Source organism: Octopus bimaculoides, chromosome 30 (genome assembly GCF_046866305.1).
Source record: "Octopus bimaculoides isolate indiv1 chromosome 30, ASM4686630v1, whole genome shotgun sequence".
NCBI lineage: Eukaryota > Metazoa > Mollusca > Cephalopoda > Octopoda > Octopodidae > Octopus > Octopus bimaculoides.
In genome coordinates this window covers 16,296,816-16,315,937 of record NC_142957.1, presented here as the reverse complement: position 1 = coordinate 16,315,937, position 19,122 = coordinate 16,296,816, and the positions used below count along the sequence as shown (strand labels likewise).

Here is a 19,122-nt window from a genome sequence, read left to right as displayed (position 1 = left end):
CTACAGTAGAAGACACTTGCCTGAAGTGCCATGCAGTAGGACTGAACCCAGAACCATGTGGTTGGGAAGCAAGCTTCTTACCGCACAGCCAAACCTGCGTCTATTATATATATATAAAGGGCTTCTTTCAGTTTCCATAACCAAATCCAGATGAGGCTTTGCTCAGCTGAAGACTACAGTAGAAGACACTTGCCTGAAGTGCCATGCAGTAGGACTGAACCCAGAACCATGTGGTTGGGAAGCAAGCTTCTTACCGCACAGCCAAACCTGCGTCTATTATATATATATAAAGGGCTTCTTTCAGTTTCCATAACCAAATCCAGATGAGGCTTTGCTCAGCTGAAGACTACAGTAGAAGACACTTGCCTGAAGTGTCATGCAGTAGGACTGAACCCAGAACCATGTGGTTGGGAAGCAAGCTTCTTACCGCACAGCCACACCTGCGTCTATTATATATATATAAAGGGCTTCTTTCAGTTTCCATAACCAAATCCAGATGAGGCTTTGCTCGGCTGAAGACTACAGTAGAAGACACTTGCCTGAAGTGTCATGCAGTAGGACTGAACCCAGAACCATGTGGTTGGGAAGCAAGCTTCTTACCGCACAGCCACACCTGCGTCTATTATATATATATAAAGGGCTTCTTTCAGTTTCCATAACCAAATCCAGATGAGGCTTTGCTCAGCTGAAGACTACAGTAGAAGACACTTGCCTGAAATGCCATGCAGTAGGACTGAACCCAGAACCATGTGGTTGGGAAGCAAGCTTCTTACCGCACAGCCAAACCTGCGTCTATTATATATATATAAAGGGCTTCTTTCAGTTTCCATAACCAAATCCAGATGAGGCTTTGCTCAGCTGAAGACTACAGTAGAAGACACTTGCCTGAAGTGTCATGCAGTAGGACTGAACCCAGAACCATGTGGTTGGGAAGCAAGCTTCTTACCGCACAGCCACACCTGCGTCTATTATATATATATAAAGGGCTTCTTTCAGTTTCCATAACCAAATCCAGATGAGGCTTTGCTCGGCTGAAGACTACAGTAGAAGACACTTGCCTGAAGTGTCATGCAGTAGGACTGAACCCAGAACCATGTGGTTGGGAAGCAAGCTTCTTACCGCACAGCCACACCTGCGTCTATTATATATATATAAAGGGCTTCTTTCAGTTTCCATAACCAAATCCAGATGAGGCTTTGCTCAGCTGAAGACTACAGTAGAAGACACTTGCCTGAAATGCCATGCAGTAGGACTGAACCCAGAACCATGTGGTTGGGAAGCAAGCTTCTTACCGCACAGCCAAACCTGCGTCTATTATATATATATAAAGGGCTTCTTTCAGTTTCCATAACCAAATCCAGATGAGGCTTTGCTCAGCTGAAGACTACAGTAGAAGACACTTGCCTGAAGTGTCATGCAGTAGGACTGAACCCAGAACCATGTGGTTGGGAAGCAAGCTTCTTACCGCACAGCCAAACCTGCGTCTATTATATATATATAAAGGGCTTCTTTCAGTTTCCATAACCAAATCCAGATGAGGCTTTGCTCAGCTGAAGACTACAGTAGAAGACACTTGCCTGAAGTGTCATGCAGTAGGACTGAACCCAGAACCATGTGGTTGGGAAGCAAGCTTCTTACCGCACAGCCAAACCTGCGTCTATTATATATATATAAAGGGCTTCTTTCAGTTTCCATAACCAAATCCAGATGAGGCTTTGCTCGGCTGAAGACTACAGTAGAAGACACTTGCCTGAAGTGCCATGCAGTAGGACTGAACCCAGAACCATGTGGTTGGGAAGCAAGCTTCTTACCGCACAGCCAAACCTGCGTCTATTATATATATATAAAGGGCTTCTTTCAGTTTCCATAACCAAATCCAGATGAGGCTTTGCTCGGCTGAAGACTACAGTAGAAGACACTTGCCTGAAGTGCCATGCAGTAGGACTGAACCCAGAACCATGTGGTTGGGAAGCAAGCTTCTTACCGCACAGCCAAACCTGCGTCTATTATATATATATAAAGGGCTTCTTTCAGTTTCCATAACCAAATCCAGATGAGGCTTTGCTCAGCTGAAGACTACAGTAGAAGACACTTGCCTGAAGTGTCATGCAGTAGGACTGAACCCAGAACCATGTGGTTGGGAAGCAAGCTTCTTACCGCACAGCCAAACCTGCGTCTATTATATATATATAAAGGGCTTCTTTCAGTTTCCATAACCAAATCCAGATGAGGCTTTGCTCAGCTGAAGACTACAGTAGAAGACACTTGCCTGAAGTGCCATGCAGTAGGACTGAACCCAGAACCATGTGGTTGGGAAGCAAGCTTCTTACCGCACAGCCAAACCTGCGTCTATTATATATATATAAAGGGCTTCTTTCAGTTTCCATAACCAAATCCAGATGAGGCTTTGCTCAGCTGAAGACTACAGTAGAAGACACTTGCCTGAAGTGCCATGCAGTAGGACTGAACCCAGAACCATGTGGTTGGGAAGCAAGCTTCTTACCGCACAGCCAAACCTGCGTCTATTATATATATATAAAGGGCTTCTTTCAGTTTCCATAACCAAATCCAGATGAGGCTTTGCTCAGCTGAAGACTACAGTAGAAGACACTTGCCTGAAATGCCATGCAGTAGGACTGAACCCAGAACCATGTGGTTGGGAAGCAAGCTTCTTACCGCACAGCCAAACCTGCGTCTATTATATATATATAAAGGGCTTCTTTCAGTTTCCATAACCAAATCCAGATGAGGCTTTGCTCAGCTGAAGACTACAGTAGAAGACACTTGCCTGAAGTGTCATGCAGTAGGACTGAACCCAGAACCATGTGGTTGGGAAGCAAGCTTCTTACCGCACAGCCACACCTGCGTCTATTATATATATATAAAGGGCTTCTTTCAGTTTCCATAACCAAATCCAGATGAGGCTTTGCTCAGCTGAAGACTACAGTAGAAGACACTTGCCTGAAGTGCCATGCAGTAGGACTGAACCCAGAACCATGTGGTTGGGAAGCAAGCTTCTTACCGCACAGCCAAACCTGCGTCTATTATATATATATAAAGGGCTTCTTTCAGTTTCCATAACCAAATCCAGATGAGGCTTTGCTCAGCTGAAGACTACAGTAGAAGACACTTGCCTGAAGTGCCATGCAGTAGGACTGAACCCAGAACCATGTGGTTGGGAAGCAAGCTTCTTACCGCACAGCCACACCTGCGTCTATTATATATATATAAAGGGCTTCTTTCAGTTTCCATAACCAAATCCAGATGAGGCTTTGCTCAGCTGAAGACTACAGTAGAAGACACTTGCCTGAAGTGCCATGCAGTAGGACTGAACCCAGAACCATGTGGTTGGGAAGCAAGCTTCTTACCGCACAGCCACACCTGCGTCTATTATATATATATAAAGGGCTTCTTTCAGTTTCCATAACCAAATCCAGATGAGGCTTTGCTCAGCTGAAGACTACAGTAGAAGACACTTGCCTGAAATGCCATGCAGTAGGACTGAACCCAGAACCATGTGGTTGGGAAGCAAGCTTCTTACCGCACAGCCACACCTGCGTCTATTATATATATATAAAGGGCTTCTTTCAGTTTCCATAACCAAATCCAGATGAGGCTTTGCTCAGCTGAAGACTACAGTAGAAGACACTTGCCTGAAGTGTCATGCAGTAGGACTGAACCCAGAACCATGTGGTTGGGAAGCAAGCTTCTTACCGCACAGCCACACCTGCGTCTATTATATATATATAAAGGGCTTCTTTCAGTTTCCATAACCAAATCCAGATGAGGCTTTGCTCGGCTGAAGACTACAGTAGAAGACACTTGCCTGAAATGCCATGCAGTAGGACTGAACCCAGAACCATGTGGTTGGGAAGCAAGCTTCTTACCGCACAGCCAAACCTGCGTCTATTATATATATATAAAGGGCTTCTTTCAGTTTCCATAACCAAATCCAGATGAGGCTTTGCTCGGCTGAAGACTACAGTAGAAGACACTTGCCTGAAGTGCCATGCAGTAGGACTGAACCCAGAACCATGTGGTTGGGAAGCAAGCTTCTTACCGCACAGCCACACCTGCGTCTATTATATATATATAAAGGGCTTCTTTCAGTTTCCATAACCAAATCCAGATGAGGCTTTGCTCGGCTGAAGACTACAGTAGAAGACACTTGCCTGAAGTGCCATGCAGTAGGACTGAACCCAGAACCATGTGGTTGGGAAGCAAGCTTCTTACCGCACAGCCACACCTGCGTCTATTATATATATATAAAGGGCTTCTTTCAGTTTCCATAACCAAATCCAGATGAGGCTTTGCTCGGCTGAAGACTACAGTAGAAGACACTTGCCTGAAGTGCCATGCAGTAGGACTGAACCCAGAACCATGTGGTTGGGAAGCAAGCTTCTTACCGCACAGCCACACCTGCGTCTATTATATATATATAAAGGGCTTCTTTCAGTTTCCATAACCAAATCCAGATGAGGCTTTGCTCAGCTGAAGACTACAGTAGAAGACACTTGCCTGAAGTGCCATGCAGTAGGACTGAACCCAGAACCATGTGGTTGGGAAGCAAGCTTCTTACCGCACAGCCACACCTGCGTCTATTATATATATATAAAGGGCTTCTTTCAGTTTCCATAACCAAATCCAGATGAGGCTTTGCTCAGCTGAAGACTACAGTAGAAGACACTTGCCTGAAGTGCCATGCAGTAGGACTGAACCCAGAACCATGTGGTTGGGAAGCAAGCTTCTTACCGCACAGCCACACCTGCGTTTATTATATATATATAAAGGGCTTCTTTCAGTTTCCATAACCAAATCCAGATGAGGCTTTGCTCAGCTGAAGACTACAGTAGAAGACACTTGCCTGAAGTGTCATGCAGTAGGACTGAACCCAGAACCATGTGGTTGGGAAGCAAGCTTCTTACCGCACAGCCAAACCTGCGTCTATTATATATATATAAAGGGCTTCTTTCAGTTTCCATAACCAAATCCAGATGAGGCTTTGCTCAGCTGAAGACTACAGTAGAAGACACTTGCCTGAAGTGCCATGCAGTAGGACTGAACCCAGAACCATGTGGTTGGGAAGCAAGCTTCTTACCGCACAGCCACACCTGCGTCTATTATATATATATAAAGGGCTTCTTTCAGTTTCCATAACCAAATCCAGATGAGGCTTTGCTCAGCTGAAGACTACAGTAGAAGACACTTGCCTGAAGTGCCATGCAGTAGGACTGAACCCAGAACCATGTGGTTGGGAAGCAAGCTTCTTACCGCACAGCCACACCTGCGTCTATTATATATATATAAAGGGCTTCTTTCAGTTTCCATAACCAAATCCAGATGAGGCTTTGCTCAGCTGAAGACTACAGTAGAAGACACTTGCCTGAAGTGCCATGCAGTAGGACTGAACCCAGAACCATGTGGTTGGGAAGCAAGCTTCTTACCGCACAGCCAAACCTGCGTCTATTATATATATATAAAGGGCTTCTTTCAGTTTCCATAACCAAATCCAGATGAGGCTTTGCTCGGCTGAAGACTACAGTAGAAGACACTTGCCTGAAATGCCATGCAGTAGGACTGAACCCAGAACCATGTGGTTGGGAAGCAAGCTTCTTACCGCACAGCCAAACCTGCGTCTATTATATATATATAAAGGGCTTCTTTCAGTTTCCATAACCAAATCCAGATGAGGCTTTGCTCAGCTGAAGACTACAGTAGAAGACACTTGCCTGAAGTGTCATGCAGTAGGACTGAACCCAGAACCATGTGGTTGGGAAGCAAGCTTCTTACCGCACAGCCAAACCTGCGTCTATTATATATATATAAAGGGCTTCTTTCAGTTTCCATAACCAAATCCAGATGAGGCTTTGCTCAGCTGAAGACTACAGTAGAAGACACTTGCCTGAAGTGCCATGCAGTAGGACTGAACCCAGAACCATGTGGTTGGGAAGCAAGCTTCTTACCGCACAGCCACACCTGCGTCTATTATATATATATAAAGGGCTTCTTTCAGTTTCCATAACCAAATCCAGATGAGGCTTTGCTCAGCTGAAGACTACAGTAGAAGACACTTGCCTGAAGTGCCATGCAGTAGGACTGAACCCAGAACCATGTGGTTGGGAAGCAAGCTTCTTACCGCACAGCCACACCTGCGTCTATTATATATATATAAAGGGCTTCTTTCAGTTTCCATAACCAAATCCAGATGAGGCTTTGCTCAGCTGAAGACTACAGTAGAAGACACTTGCCTGAAGTGTCATGCAGTAGGACTGAACCCAGAACCATGTGGTTGGGAAGCAAGCTTCTTACCGCACAGCCACACCTGCGTCTATTATATATATATAAAGGGCTTCTTTCAGTTTCCATAACCAAATCCAGATGAGGCTTTGCTCAGCTGAAGACTACAGTAGAAGACACTTGCCTGAAGTGCCATGCAGTAGGACTGAACCCAGAACCATGTGGTTGGGAAGCAAGCTTCTTACCGCACAGCCACACCTGCGTCTATTATATATATATAAAGGGCTTCTTTCAGTTTCCATAACCAAATCCAGATGAGGCTTTGCTCAGCTGAAGACTACAGTAGAAGACACTTGCCTGAAGTGCCATGCAGTAGGACTGAACCCAGAACCATGTGGTTGGGAAGCAAGCTTCTTACCGCACAGCCACACCTGCGTCTATTATATATATATAAAGGGCTTCTTTCAGTTTCCATAACCAAATCCAGATGAGGCTTTGCTCAGCTGAAGACTACAGTAGAAGACACTTGCCTGAAGTGCCATGCAGTAGGACTGAACCCAGAACCATGTGGTTGGGAAGCAAGCTTCTTACCGCACAGCCACACCTGCGTTTATTATATATATATAAAGGGCTTCTTTCAGTTTCCATAACCAAATCCAGATGAGGCTTTGCTCAGCTGAAGACTACAGTAGAAGACACTTGCCTGAAGTGCCATGCAGTAGGACTGAACCCAGAACCATGTGGTTGGGAAGCAAGCTTCTTACCGCACAGCCACACCTGCGTCTATTATATATATATAAAGGGCTTCTTTCAGTTTCCATAACCAAATCCAGATGAGGCTTTGCTCAGCTGAAGACTACAGTAGAAGACACTTGCCTGAAGTGCCATGCAGTAGGACTGAACCCAGAACCATGTGGTTGGGAAGCAAGCTTCTTACCGCACAGCCACACCTGCGTTTATTATATATATATAAAGGGCTTCTTTCAGTTTCCATAACCAAATCCAGATGAGGCTTTGCTCAGCTGAAGACTACAGTAGAAGACACTTGCCTGAAGTGCCATGCAGTAGGACTGAACCCAGAACCATGTGGTTGGGAAGCAAGCTTCTTACCGCACAGCCACACCTGCGTCTATTATATATATATAAAGGGCTTCTTTCAGTTTCCATAACCAAATCCAGATGAGGCTTTGCTCAGCTGAAGACTACAGTAGAAGACACTTGCCTGAAGTGTCATGCAGTAGGACTGAACCCAGAACCATGTGGTTGGGAAGCAAGCTTCTTACCGCACAGCCACACCTGCGTCTATTATATATATATAAAGGGCTTCTTTCAGTTTCCATAACCAAATCCAGATGAGGCTTTGCTCAGCTGAAGACTACAGTAGAAGACACTTGCCTGAAGTGCCATGCAGTAGGACTGAACCCAGAACCATGTGGTTGGGAAGCAAGCTTCTTACCGCACAGCCACACCTGCGTCTATTATATATATATAAAGGGCTTCTTTCAGTTTCCATAACCAAATCCAGATGAGGCTTTGCTCAGCTGAAGACTACAGTAGAAGACACTTGCCTGAAATGCCATGCAGTAGGACTGAACCCAGAACCATGTGGTTGGGAAGCAAGCTTCTTACCGCACAGCCACACCTGCGTCTATTATATATATATAAAGGGCTTCTTTCAGTTTCCATAACCAAATCCAGATGAGGCTTTGCTCGGCTGAAGACTACAGTAGAAGACACTTGCCTGAAGTGCCATGCAGTAGGACTGAACCCAGAACCATGTGGTTGGGAAGCAAGCTTCTTACCGCACAGCCACACCTGCGTCTATTATATATATATAAAGGGCTTCTTTCAGTTTCCATAACCAAATCCAGATGAGGCTTTGCTCGGCTGAAGACTACAGTAGAAGACACTTGCCTGAAGTGCCATGCAGTAGGACTGAACCCAGAACCATGTGGTTGGGAAGCAAGCTTCTTACCGCACAGCCACACCTGCGTCTATTATATATATATAAAGGGCTTCTTTCAGTTTCCATAACCAAATCCAGATGAGGCTTTGCTCAGCTGAAGACTACAGTAGAAGACACTTGCCTGAAGTGCCATGCAGTAGGACTGAACCCAGAACCATGTGGTTGGGAAGCAAGCTTCTTACCGCACAGCCAAACCTGCGTCTATTATATATATATAAAGGGCTTCTTTCAGTTTCCATAACCAAATCCAGATGAGGCTTTGCTCAGCTGAAGACTACAGTAGAAGACACTTGCCTGAAGTGTCATGCAGTAGGACTGAACCCAGAACCATGTGGTTGGGAAGCAAGCTTCTTACCGCACAGCCACACCTGCGTCTATTATATATATATAAAGGGCTTCTTTCAGTTTCCATAACCAAATCCAGATGAGGCTTTGCTCAGCTGAAGACTACAGTAGAAGACACTTGCCTGAAGTGTCATGCAGTAGGACTGAACCCAGAACCATGTGGTTGGGAAGCAAGCTTCTTACCGCACAGCCACACCTGCGTCTATTATATATATATAAAGGGCTTCTTTCAGTTTCCATAACCAAATCCAGATGAGGCTTTGCTCAGCTGAAGACTACAGTAGAAGACACTTGCCTGAAGTGTCATGCAGTAGGACTGAACCCAGAACCATGTGGTTGGGAAGCAAGCTTCTTACCGCACAGCCACACCTGCGTCTATTATATATATATAAAGGGCTTCTTTCAGTTTCCATAACCAAATCCAGATGAGGCTTTGCTCAGCTGAAGACTACAGTAGAAGACACTTGCCTGAAGTGCCATGCAGTAGGACTGAACCCAGAACCATGTGGTTGGGAAGCAAGCTTCTTACCGCACAGCCACACCTGCGTCTATTATATATATATAAAGGGCTTCTTTCAGTTTCCATAACCAAATCCAGATGAGGCTTTGCTCAGCTGAAGACTACAGTAGAAGACACTTGCCTGAAGTGTCATGCAGTAGGACTGAACCCAGAACCATGTGGTTGGGAAGCAAGCTTCTTACCGCACAGCCACACCTGCGTCTATTATATATATATAAAGGGCTTCTTTCAGTTTCCATAACCAAATCCAGATGAGGCTTTGCTCAGCTGAAGACTACAGTAGAAGACACTTGCCTGAAGTGTCATGCAGTAGGACTGAACCCAGAACCATGTGGTTGGGAAGCAAGCTTCTTACCGCACAGCCACACCTGCGTCTATTATATATATATAAAGGGCTTCTTTCAGTTTCCATAACCAAATCCAGATGAGGCTTTGCTCAGCTGAAGACTACAGTAGAAGACACTTGCCTGAAGTGTCATGCAGTAGGACTGAACCCAGAACCATGTGGTTGGGAAGCAAGCTTCTTACCGCACAGCCACACCTGCGTCTATTATATATATATAAAGGGCTTCTTTCAGTTTCCATAACCAAATCCAGATGAGGCTTTGCTCAGCTGAAGACTACAGTAGAAGACACTTGCCTGAAGTGCCATGCAGTAGGACTGAACCCAGAACCATGTGGTTGGGAAGCAAGCTTCTTACCGCACAGCCACACCTGCGTCTATTATATATATATAAAGGGCTTCTTTCAGTTTCCATAACCAAATCCAGATGAGGCTTTGCTCGGCTGAAGACTACAGTAGAAGACACTTGCCTGAAGTGTCATGCAGTAGGACTGAACCCAGAACCATGTGGTTGGGAAGCAAGCTTCTTACCGCACAGCCACACCTGCGTCTATTATATATATATAAAGGGCTTCTTTCAGTTTCCATAACCAAATCCAGATGAGGCTTTGCTCAGCTGAAGACTACAGTAGAAGACACTTGCCTGAAGTGCCATGCAGTAGGACTGAACCCAGAACCATGTGGTTGGGAAGCAAGCTTCTTACCGCACAGCCACACCTGCGTCTATTATATATATATAAAGGGCTTCTTTCAGTTTCCATAACCAAATCCAGATGAGGCTTTGCTCAGCTGAAGACTACAGTAGAAGACACTTGCCTGAAGTGTCATGCAGTAGGACTGAACCCAGAACCATGTGGTTGGGAAGCAAGCTTCTTACCGCACAGCCACACCTGCGTCTATTATATATATATAAAGGGCTTCTTTCAGTTTCCATAACCAAATCCAGATGAGGCTTTGCTCAGCTGAAGACTACAGTAGAAGACACTTGCCTGAAGTGCCATGCAGTAGGACTGAACCCAGAACCATGTGGTTGGGAAGCAAGCTTCTTACCGCACAGCCACACCTGCGTCTATTATATATATATAAAGGGCTTCTTTCAGTTTCCATAACCAAATCCAGATGAGGCTTTGCTCAGCTGAAGACTACAGTAGAAGACACTTGCCTGAAGTGTCATGCAGTAGGACTGAACCCAGAACCATGTGGTTGGGAAGCAAGCTTCTTACCGCACAGCCACACCTGCGTCTATTATATATATATAAAGGGCTTCTTTCAGTTTCCATAACCAAATCCAGATGAGGCTTTGCTCAGCTGAAGACTACAGTAGAAGACACTTGCCTGAAGTGTCATGCAGTAGGACTGAACCCAGAACCATGTGGTTGGGAAGCAAGCTTCTTACCGCACAGCCACACCTGCGTCTATTATATATATATAAAGGGCTTCTTTCAGTTTCCATAACCAAATCCAGATGAGGCTTTGCTCAGCTGAAGACTACAGTAGAAGACACTTGCCTGAAGTGCCATGCAGTAGGACTGAACCCAGAACCATGTGGTTGGGAAGCAAGCTTCTTACCGCACAGCCACACCTGCGTCTATTATATATATATAAAGGGCTTCTTTCAGTTTCCATAACCAAATCCAGATGAGGCTTTGCTCGGCTGAAGACTACAGTAGAAGACACTTGCCTGAAGTGCCATGCAGTAGGACTGAACCCAGAACCATGTGGTTGGGAAGCAAGCTTCTTACCGCACAGCCACACCTGCGTCTATTATATATATATAAAGGGCTTCTTTCAGTTTCCATAACCAAATCCAGATGAGGCTTTGCTCAGCTGAAGACTACAGTAGAAGACACTTGCCTGAAGTGCCATGCAGTAGGACTGAACCCAGAACCATGTGGTTGGGAAGCAAGCTTCTTACCGCACAGCCACACCTGCGTCTATTATATATATATAAAGGGCTTCTTTCAGTTTCCATAACCAAATCCAGATGAGGCTTTGCTCAGCTGAAGACTACAGTAGAAGACACTTGCCTGAAGTGTCATGCAGTAGGACTGAACCCAGAACCATGTGGTTGGGAAGCAAGCTTCTTACCGCACAGCCAAACCTGCGTCTATTATATATATATAAAGGGCTTCTTTCAGTTTCCATAACCAAATCCAGATGAGGCTTTGCTCAGCTGAAGACTACAGTAGAAGACACTTGCCTGAAGTGCCATGCAGTAGGACTGAACCCAGAACCATGTGGTTGGGAAGCAAGCTTCTTACCGCACAGCCACACCTGCGTCTATTATATATATATAAAGGGCTTCTTTCAGTTTCCATAACCAAATCCAGATGAGGCTTTGCTCGGCTGAAGACTACAGTAGAAGACACTTGCCTGAAGTGCCATGCAGTAGGACTGAACCCAGAACCATGTGGTTGGGAAGCAAGCTTCTTACCGCACAGCCACACCTGCGTCTATTATATATATATAAAGGGCTTCTTTCAGTTTCCATAACCAAATCCAGATGAGGCTTTGCTCAGCTGAAGACTACAGTAGAAGACACTTGCCTGAAGTGCCATGCAGTAGGACTGAACCCAGAACCATGTGGTTGGGAAGCAAGCTTCTTACCGCACAGCCACACCTGCGTCTATTATATATATATAAAGGGCTTCTTTCAGTTTCCATAACCAAATCCAGATGAGGCTTTGCTCGGCTGAAGACTACAGTAGAAGACACTTGCCTGAAGTGCCATGCAGTAGGACTGAACCCAGAACCATGTGGTTGGGAAGCAAGCTTCTTACCGCACAGCCACACCTGCGTCTATTATATATATATAAAGGGCTTCTTTCAGTTTCCATAACCAAATCCAGATGAGGCTTTGCTCAGCTGAAGACTACAGTAGAAGACACTTGCCTGAAGTGCCATGCAGTAGGACTGAACCCAGAACCATGTGGTTGGGAAGCAAGCTTCTTACCGCACAGCCACACCTGCGTCTATTATATATATATAAAGGGCTTCTTTCAGTTTCCATAACCAAATCCAGATGAGGCTTTGCTCAGCTGAAGACTACAGTAGAAGACACTTGCCTGAAGTGTCATGCAGTAGGACTGAACCCAGAACCATGTGGTTGGGAAGCAAGCTTCTTACCGCACAGCCACACCTGCGTCTATTATATATATATAAAGGGCTTCTTTCAGTTTCCATAACCAAATCCAGATGAGGCTTTGCTCAGCTGAAGACTACAGTAGAAGACACTTGCCTGAAGTGTCATGCAGTAGGACTGAACCCAGAACCATGTGGTTGGGAAGCAAGCTTCTTACCGCACAGCCACACCTGCGTCTATTATATATATATAAAGGGCTTCTTTCAGTTTCCATAACCAAATCCAGATGAGGCTTTGCTCAGCTGAAGACTACAGTAGAAGACACTTGCCTGAAGTGTCATGCAGTAGGACTGAACCCAGAACCATGTGGTTGGGAAGCAAGCTTCTTACCGCACAGCCACACCTGCGTCTATTATATATATATAAAGGGCTTCTTTCAGTTTCCATAACCAAATCCAGATGAGGCTTTGCTCAGCTGAAGACTACAGTAGAAGACACTTGCCTGAAGTGTCATGCAGTAGGACTGAACCCAGAACCATGTGGTTGGGAAGCAAGCTTCTTACCGCACAGCCACACCTGCGTCTATTATATATATATAAAGGGCTTCTTTCAGTTTCCATAACCAAATCCAGATGAGGCTTTGCTCGGCTGAAGACTACAGTAGAAGACACTTGCCTGAAATGCCATGCAGTAGGACTGAACCCAGAACCATGTGGTTGGGAAGCAAGCTTCTTACCGCACAGCCACACCTGCGTTTATTATATATATATAAAGGGCTTCTTTCAGTTTCCATAACCAAATCCAGATGAGGCTTTGCTCAGCTGAAGACTACAGTAGAAGACACTTGCCTGAAGTGTCATGCAGTAGGACTGAACCCAGAACCATGTGGTTGGGAAGCAAGCTTCTTACCGCACAGCCACACCTGCGTCTATTATATATATATAAAGGGCTTCTTTCAGTTTCCATAACCAAATCCAGATGAGGCTTTGCTCAGCTGAAGACTACAGTAGAAGACACTTGCCTGAAGTGTCATGCAGTAGGACTGAACCCAGAACCATGTGGTTGGGAAGCAAGCTTCTTACCGCACAGCCACACCTGCGTCTATTATATATATATAAAGGGCTTCTTTCAGTTTCCATAACCAAATCCAGATGAGGCTTTGCTCAGCTGAAGACTACAGTAGAAGACACTTGCCTGAAGTGTCATGCAGTAGGACTGAACCCAGAACCATGTGGTTGGGAAGCAAGCTTCTTACCGCACAGCCACACCTGCGTCTATTATATATATATAAAGGGCTTCTTTCAGTTTCCATAACCAAATCCAGATGAGGCTTTGCTCAGCTGAAGACTACAGTAGAAGACACTTGCCTGAAGTGTCATGCAGTAGGACTGAACCCAGAACCATGTGGTTGGGAAGCAAGCTTCTTACCGCACAGCCACACCTGCGTCTATTATATATATATAAAGGGCTTCTTTCAGTTTCCATAACCAAATCCAGATGAGGCTTTGCTCAGCTGAAGACTACAGTAGAAGACACTTGCCTGAAGTGTCATGCAGTAGGACTGAACCCAGAACCATGTGGTTGGGAAGCAAGCTTCTTACCGCACAGCCACACCTGCGTCTATTATATATATATAAAGGGCTTCTTTCAGTTTCCATAACCAAATCCAGATGAGGCTTTGCTCAGCTGAAGACTACAGTAGAAGACACTTGCCTGAAGTGTCATGCAGTAGGACTGAACCCAGAACCATGTGGTTGGGAAGCAAGCTTCTTACCGCACAGCCACACCTGCGTCTATTATATATATATAAAGGGCTTCTTTCAGTTTCCATAACCAAATCCAGATGAGGCTTTGCTCGGCTGAAGACTACAGTAGAAGACACTTGCCTGAAATGCCATGCAGTAGGACTGAACCCAGAACCATGTGGTTGGGAAGCAAGCTTCTTACCGCACAGCCACACCTGCGTTTATTATATATATATAAAGGGCTTCTTTCAGTTTCCATAACCAAATCCAGATGAGGCTTTGCTCAGCTGAAGACTACAGTAGAAGACACTTGCCTGAAATGCCATGCAGTAGGACTGAACCCAGAACCATGTGGTTGGGAAGCAAGCTTCTTACCGCACAGCCACACCTGCGTTTATTATATATATATAAAGGGCTTCTTTCAGTTTCCATAACCAAATCCAGATGAGGCTTTGCTCGGCTGAAGACTACAGTAGAAGACACTTGCCTGAAGTGCCATGCAGTAGGACTGAACCCAGAACCATGTGGTTGGGAAGCAAGCTTCTTACCGCACAGCCATGCCAGATGAAGATGATGATGATGATGATTATGATGATGACATGCACACCTTCACATACACATTTTATTGCTTTTTGCAATCTTTTGAGCTAAGAGTATAAAGCTACCACAAATAGCAGACCCACACCACCACGACCACCATTATTTTTTACTAATTTCTTCTGTATTTTTTCTTCTTAAAGGAAGGTCCTATGGTCCATTCCGGTTCTATCGTGGCAGCAGGATTTGGAAGAGGACGTCTTCCATTTTGTGGCAAAGACTGCCTGGTATGTATATCTTTGAATGTATGTCTTTGAATATATATACATACATATATATATAAGTATGCATATACTTTCATATATAGACTGACATATTCAGACACACACACACACATATATATAATATATTTATAACATCTGTTTTGATATGTATCTATATATTCATGTCTGTATCAGTATATCTATTTAATGTATGTTTATCCATCTAACTATTTCCTTGTCTGTTTTATGTTGGAAAACCCCAAAAACCCCTAAGATTCCAGAGCATCTGTAAGACGTATCTTGAATCTATATGTACTCTATATGTGTATATATATATAAATGTGTGGAGGCGCTATAGCCCAGTGGTTAGGGCAGCGGACTCGTGATCGTAGGAGAAGCAAAGGGATTTAAGCCGATTATACCGACCCCAGTGTATAACTGGTACTTGTTTACTCAACCCCAAAAGGATGAAAGGCAAAGTCGACCTTGGTAGAATTTGAACTCAGAACATAATGGCAGATGATATACCACTAAGCATTTCGCCTGGCATGCTAATGATTCTGCCAGCTCGCTACCCTTAACAAATATTATAATAAAGAAAATAATGGCTAGGTATCTATATCTGTTTGTAATAGTTGTGTAAATACATGCGGTAAGAAGAATTGTTTATGTTGTAAAGTTTTTGTAGATGGTAAAGATTTTAGTGGTAAGATTACCGTTAAGAAATTTATTACAAATAATAATTTACGGTTAAGTTGTAAATCTAGCAATGTAATTCATTTGGTTAGTTGTGGTAAATGTGGTGTACAGTGTGTAGGACAAACGACTCAGGAATTATATCAACATCTTAGCGGGCATAGACAAGCATTTAAATTGGGTAACAAACACTTTAGAGTGCATAGCTTAAGGTTTGAAAACTGTAAAATTCAAATAATTAGTCAAATAAATAACAGTATGGATAATGTTAAGCAGAAACTTTTAGAAGAATGGTTTTAGATTAAGGTATTATGTAGCATATACCCTCTAGGTTTTAATGGTAAAATTTTAGGTGTAGAGAACATATCTACTAATAATGATACAGGAGAAATATATTTCTCACAACCAGTGATTAGAAGGAAACGTAGACACAGATATAGGATAAAGAATAGAATAAGGTTAGAAAGAATGTTTCATTGGTTTCGGCTAAACTTTAAAGATTTATATATAAAGAAAGAATATTATGGTTGTTATGTAATGTTAAGAGAGTGTTCTTATGCAGGGATATATGTTATAGAGAGTTATCTGAAGTTAGTTTTTTTAGTGGATAGTTTTTGTAATAGGTTAATGAAAAGGGCTAAAGTGAAAACTAATAATGTTATAAATTGAATATTTAAAGACACCATATGTTAGTAATTTCATTGGTGATGTAAATTTAGGTAATGTAATTCGAAATGAATAAAAAAAAACCAAAACCTTTTGCTGGAAAATGTTAGACATATAAATGTCAAAATTTGTTATAAGTTTCATAAGAAGATAAGTAGTACTATATTTAATTATAATAAGCTCCTATTAAATGTCAGTCTTGAAAGTTTTAAAGAAATATATCTAGGAGATTGCAAATATAATAATTCGGAATTTTGCTATAAAGAAATAGGATGGCTGTGTGGTAAGTAATTTGCTTACCAGCCACATGGTTTTGAGTTCAGTCCCACTGCATGGCACCTTGGAGAAGTGTCTTCTACTATAGCCTCTGGCCAACCAAAGCCTTGTGAGTGGATTTGGTAGACGGAAACTGAAAGAAGCCCGTCATATATATGTATATGTATGTGTGTGTATATGTTTGTGTGTCTGCGTTTGTCCCCCCAACATCGCTTGACAACCGATGCTCCCGTAACTTAGTGGTTCGGCAAAAGAGCCCAATAGAATAAGTACTAGGCTTACAAAGAATAAGTCCTGGAGTCGATTTGCTCAACTAAAGGCGGTGCTCCGGCATGGCCGCAATCAAATGACGGAAACAAGTAAAAGAGAGTAAAGAGTATATTAAAAACGAGGAGGTTATGAGCAAAGGAACAAAATATAGAGAACAAGGTAAAATTAGTAAATATAATTTATAGAAAACAATTTCAGCATGGAAGGTGTTTATAAGCCATTTAAAAACACACAGAAACACTGACAAAATTCCATGAACAGGTCGCAGTCTCAAAGCAACGAAAATATTTTAACAAATTAAATTTAAATGTTGAAGTGAATCTAACAGTTTTTGTGTGTTTTTAAATGGCTTATAAACACCTTCCATGCTGCAATTGTTTTTCTTTTCAGCAAATGATCTCAGATCAGGTCACTTGCTATGCAAGTACATCTCTGTAATTTAAAGGATGTTATATTAAAAACCATTACTGATTTTATAGTTGAATTAAATCTCAGATATAAAGTTAAATTGGTGGAGTTCAATAGCTGGGTTAGCAAGTTAACTTTCGCAGTATTTAAGTACATAAAGAAATTTATTAAGTGGATAGTAAAAGATTCAGTTTTGAATAAACCACCTAGTTAAAGAGTATGTAAATGAATTACATTAAAAGTATGTGATAGTGCTAGCAGATAAAGCAGCAGGGAATTTTGTAGTAATTTGTAAAAAATATTATATGATGGTTGTAGGTAAAGAATTTAAGTTTATAGGTAATAACACAAACAAACTATACAGGAAATGTTGATGAGATAGTTAATAGACTTATACCCACAATAGAAAGATTAAATGGTTTAGAAGTGGAAGAAAAGGATAAAAATACCTTTAACTCAGCGGTTTGGCAAAAGAGACTGATAGAATAAGTACTTAGCTTACAAAGAATAAGTCCTGGGGTTGATTTATTCAACTAAAGGTGGTGCTCCAGCATGGCCGCAGTCAAATAACTGAAATAGAAAAAAAAAAAGAATATATATATATATGTGTATATATGTGTGTAAAAAGGTTGAATAAGATTCGTCCTTTAATTTGGAGGTTTCCAAAAAGGATTTCTAATATTCGTTCTTCATATTTTGCTGGTAGTTTACAGGTATAAGTTTGTGAATATGAAAATAATACTTGTATATGATGTGTTTATAGAAAAAAATCCCATAGCTCTCAACAATTCCGTTAAAAATGAAGAAGAGAAGATATATATACATACATATATATATATATATATATATATATATATATATATATATATATATAAATTGTTATGTCTTGGGAGAGACATTATGCCAATATAATTAACACACACTGGTTCAATTCCACTCCTTTTCTTTATTAGTGAATTGCTTAAATATCCAATTATTTCGTTTCTGTTTTCTCAAAGGTCTTTTGTTGCTGTTTGTGCTAATTTTATTGGCCTAATGACCTACCCTAGACACAACAAAATTTGTTTCAACACACATGAATTCACATAAAGAATCTTGTAAACTAGATGTAAAAACGAAAAATATATATATAAACACATTAATAATTTGCTTTATCATCTATAGGTCTTTATAGTCAAAACATATATACTGACAGAGAATTCAGCTGCAGGAGAAACACCTAGCCAAAGATAAACCTCTGTACCTGGCTTGATATGGAGAAAGCCTTTGACAGGGTCCCCTGATCCCTTATCTGGTGGTCAATGAGGAAACTAGGGATAGATGAATAGTTAGTGCTCAACTTTCTCTGTCATGGTCAATGTAACGCTCACACACTACACACCTTCCTTCGAAGCACTGCTGTAAACAGCAGAGGTGAGCTAGAATGTTAAAACTTAGAGCGCATACACCGCAGAGCCCATAGTCAATTTGTAGCAGCTTTACTCTGCATGCTTTAGCTTCGTTACTATGACAACAGTCCGGATACTTATTGATCAGACTAAATATATATATATATATATATATATACATAATTAAGGGATCAGCAATCATTTGCTTCACCACATACCGAAGCTGGAGTCTCAGCTTTTTTAGCTGCTATTTCTGAACTTCGGTATGTGGTGAAGCAAATGTTTGCTGATCCCTTAATTATGTTTATAAATGTATAAGAACTTTTAAATAAGTTCTCCACCGATAATGGTGTTTACATACCAAAGGGTTTGGTAAAAAT

At 42.4% G+C, this 19,122-nt stretch overlaps 1 protein-coding gene across 7 annotated transcripts in view; it reads left to right on the top strand.

Moving 5' to 3' along the window:
* LOC106873123 (H(+)/Cl(-) exchange transporter 7) overlaps nucleotides 1-19,122 on the top strand; it is a 180,884-nt gene that overhangs the window by 125,959 nt on the left and 35,803 nt on the right. For 4 of the 7 annotated variants that reach the window (XR_016239118.1, XR_016239120.1, XM_089345822.1 and 1 more), the window contains exon 8: nucleotides 14,979-15,062. Coding sequence is in view for 4 of the 7 variants with exons in the window: in XM_089345822.1 (XP_089201948.1) it covers nucleotides 14,979-15,062 (84 nt within the window). In the remaining 3 variants the exon portion in view is untranslated. The remainder of the gene's footprint in view (nucleotides 1-14,978; nucleotides 15,063-19,122) is intronic. The other 3 variants (XR_016239119.1, XM_089345823.1, XM_089345825.1) reach the window with 1 other exon arrangement.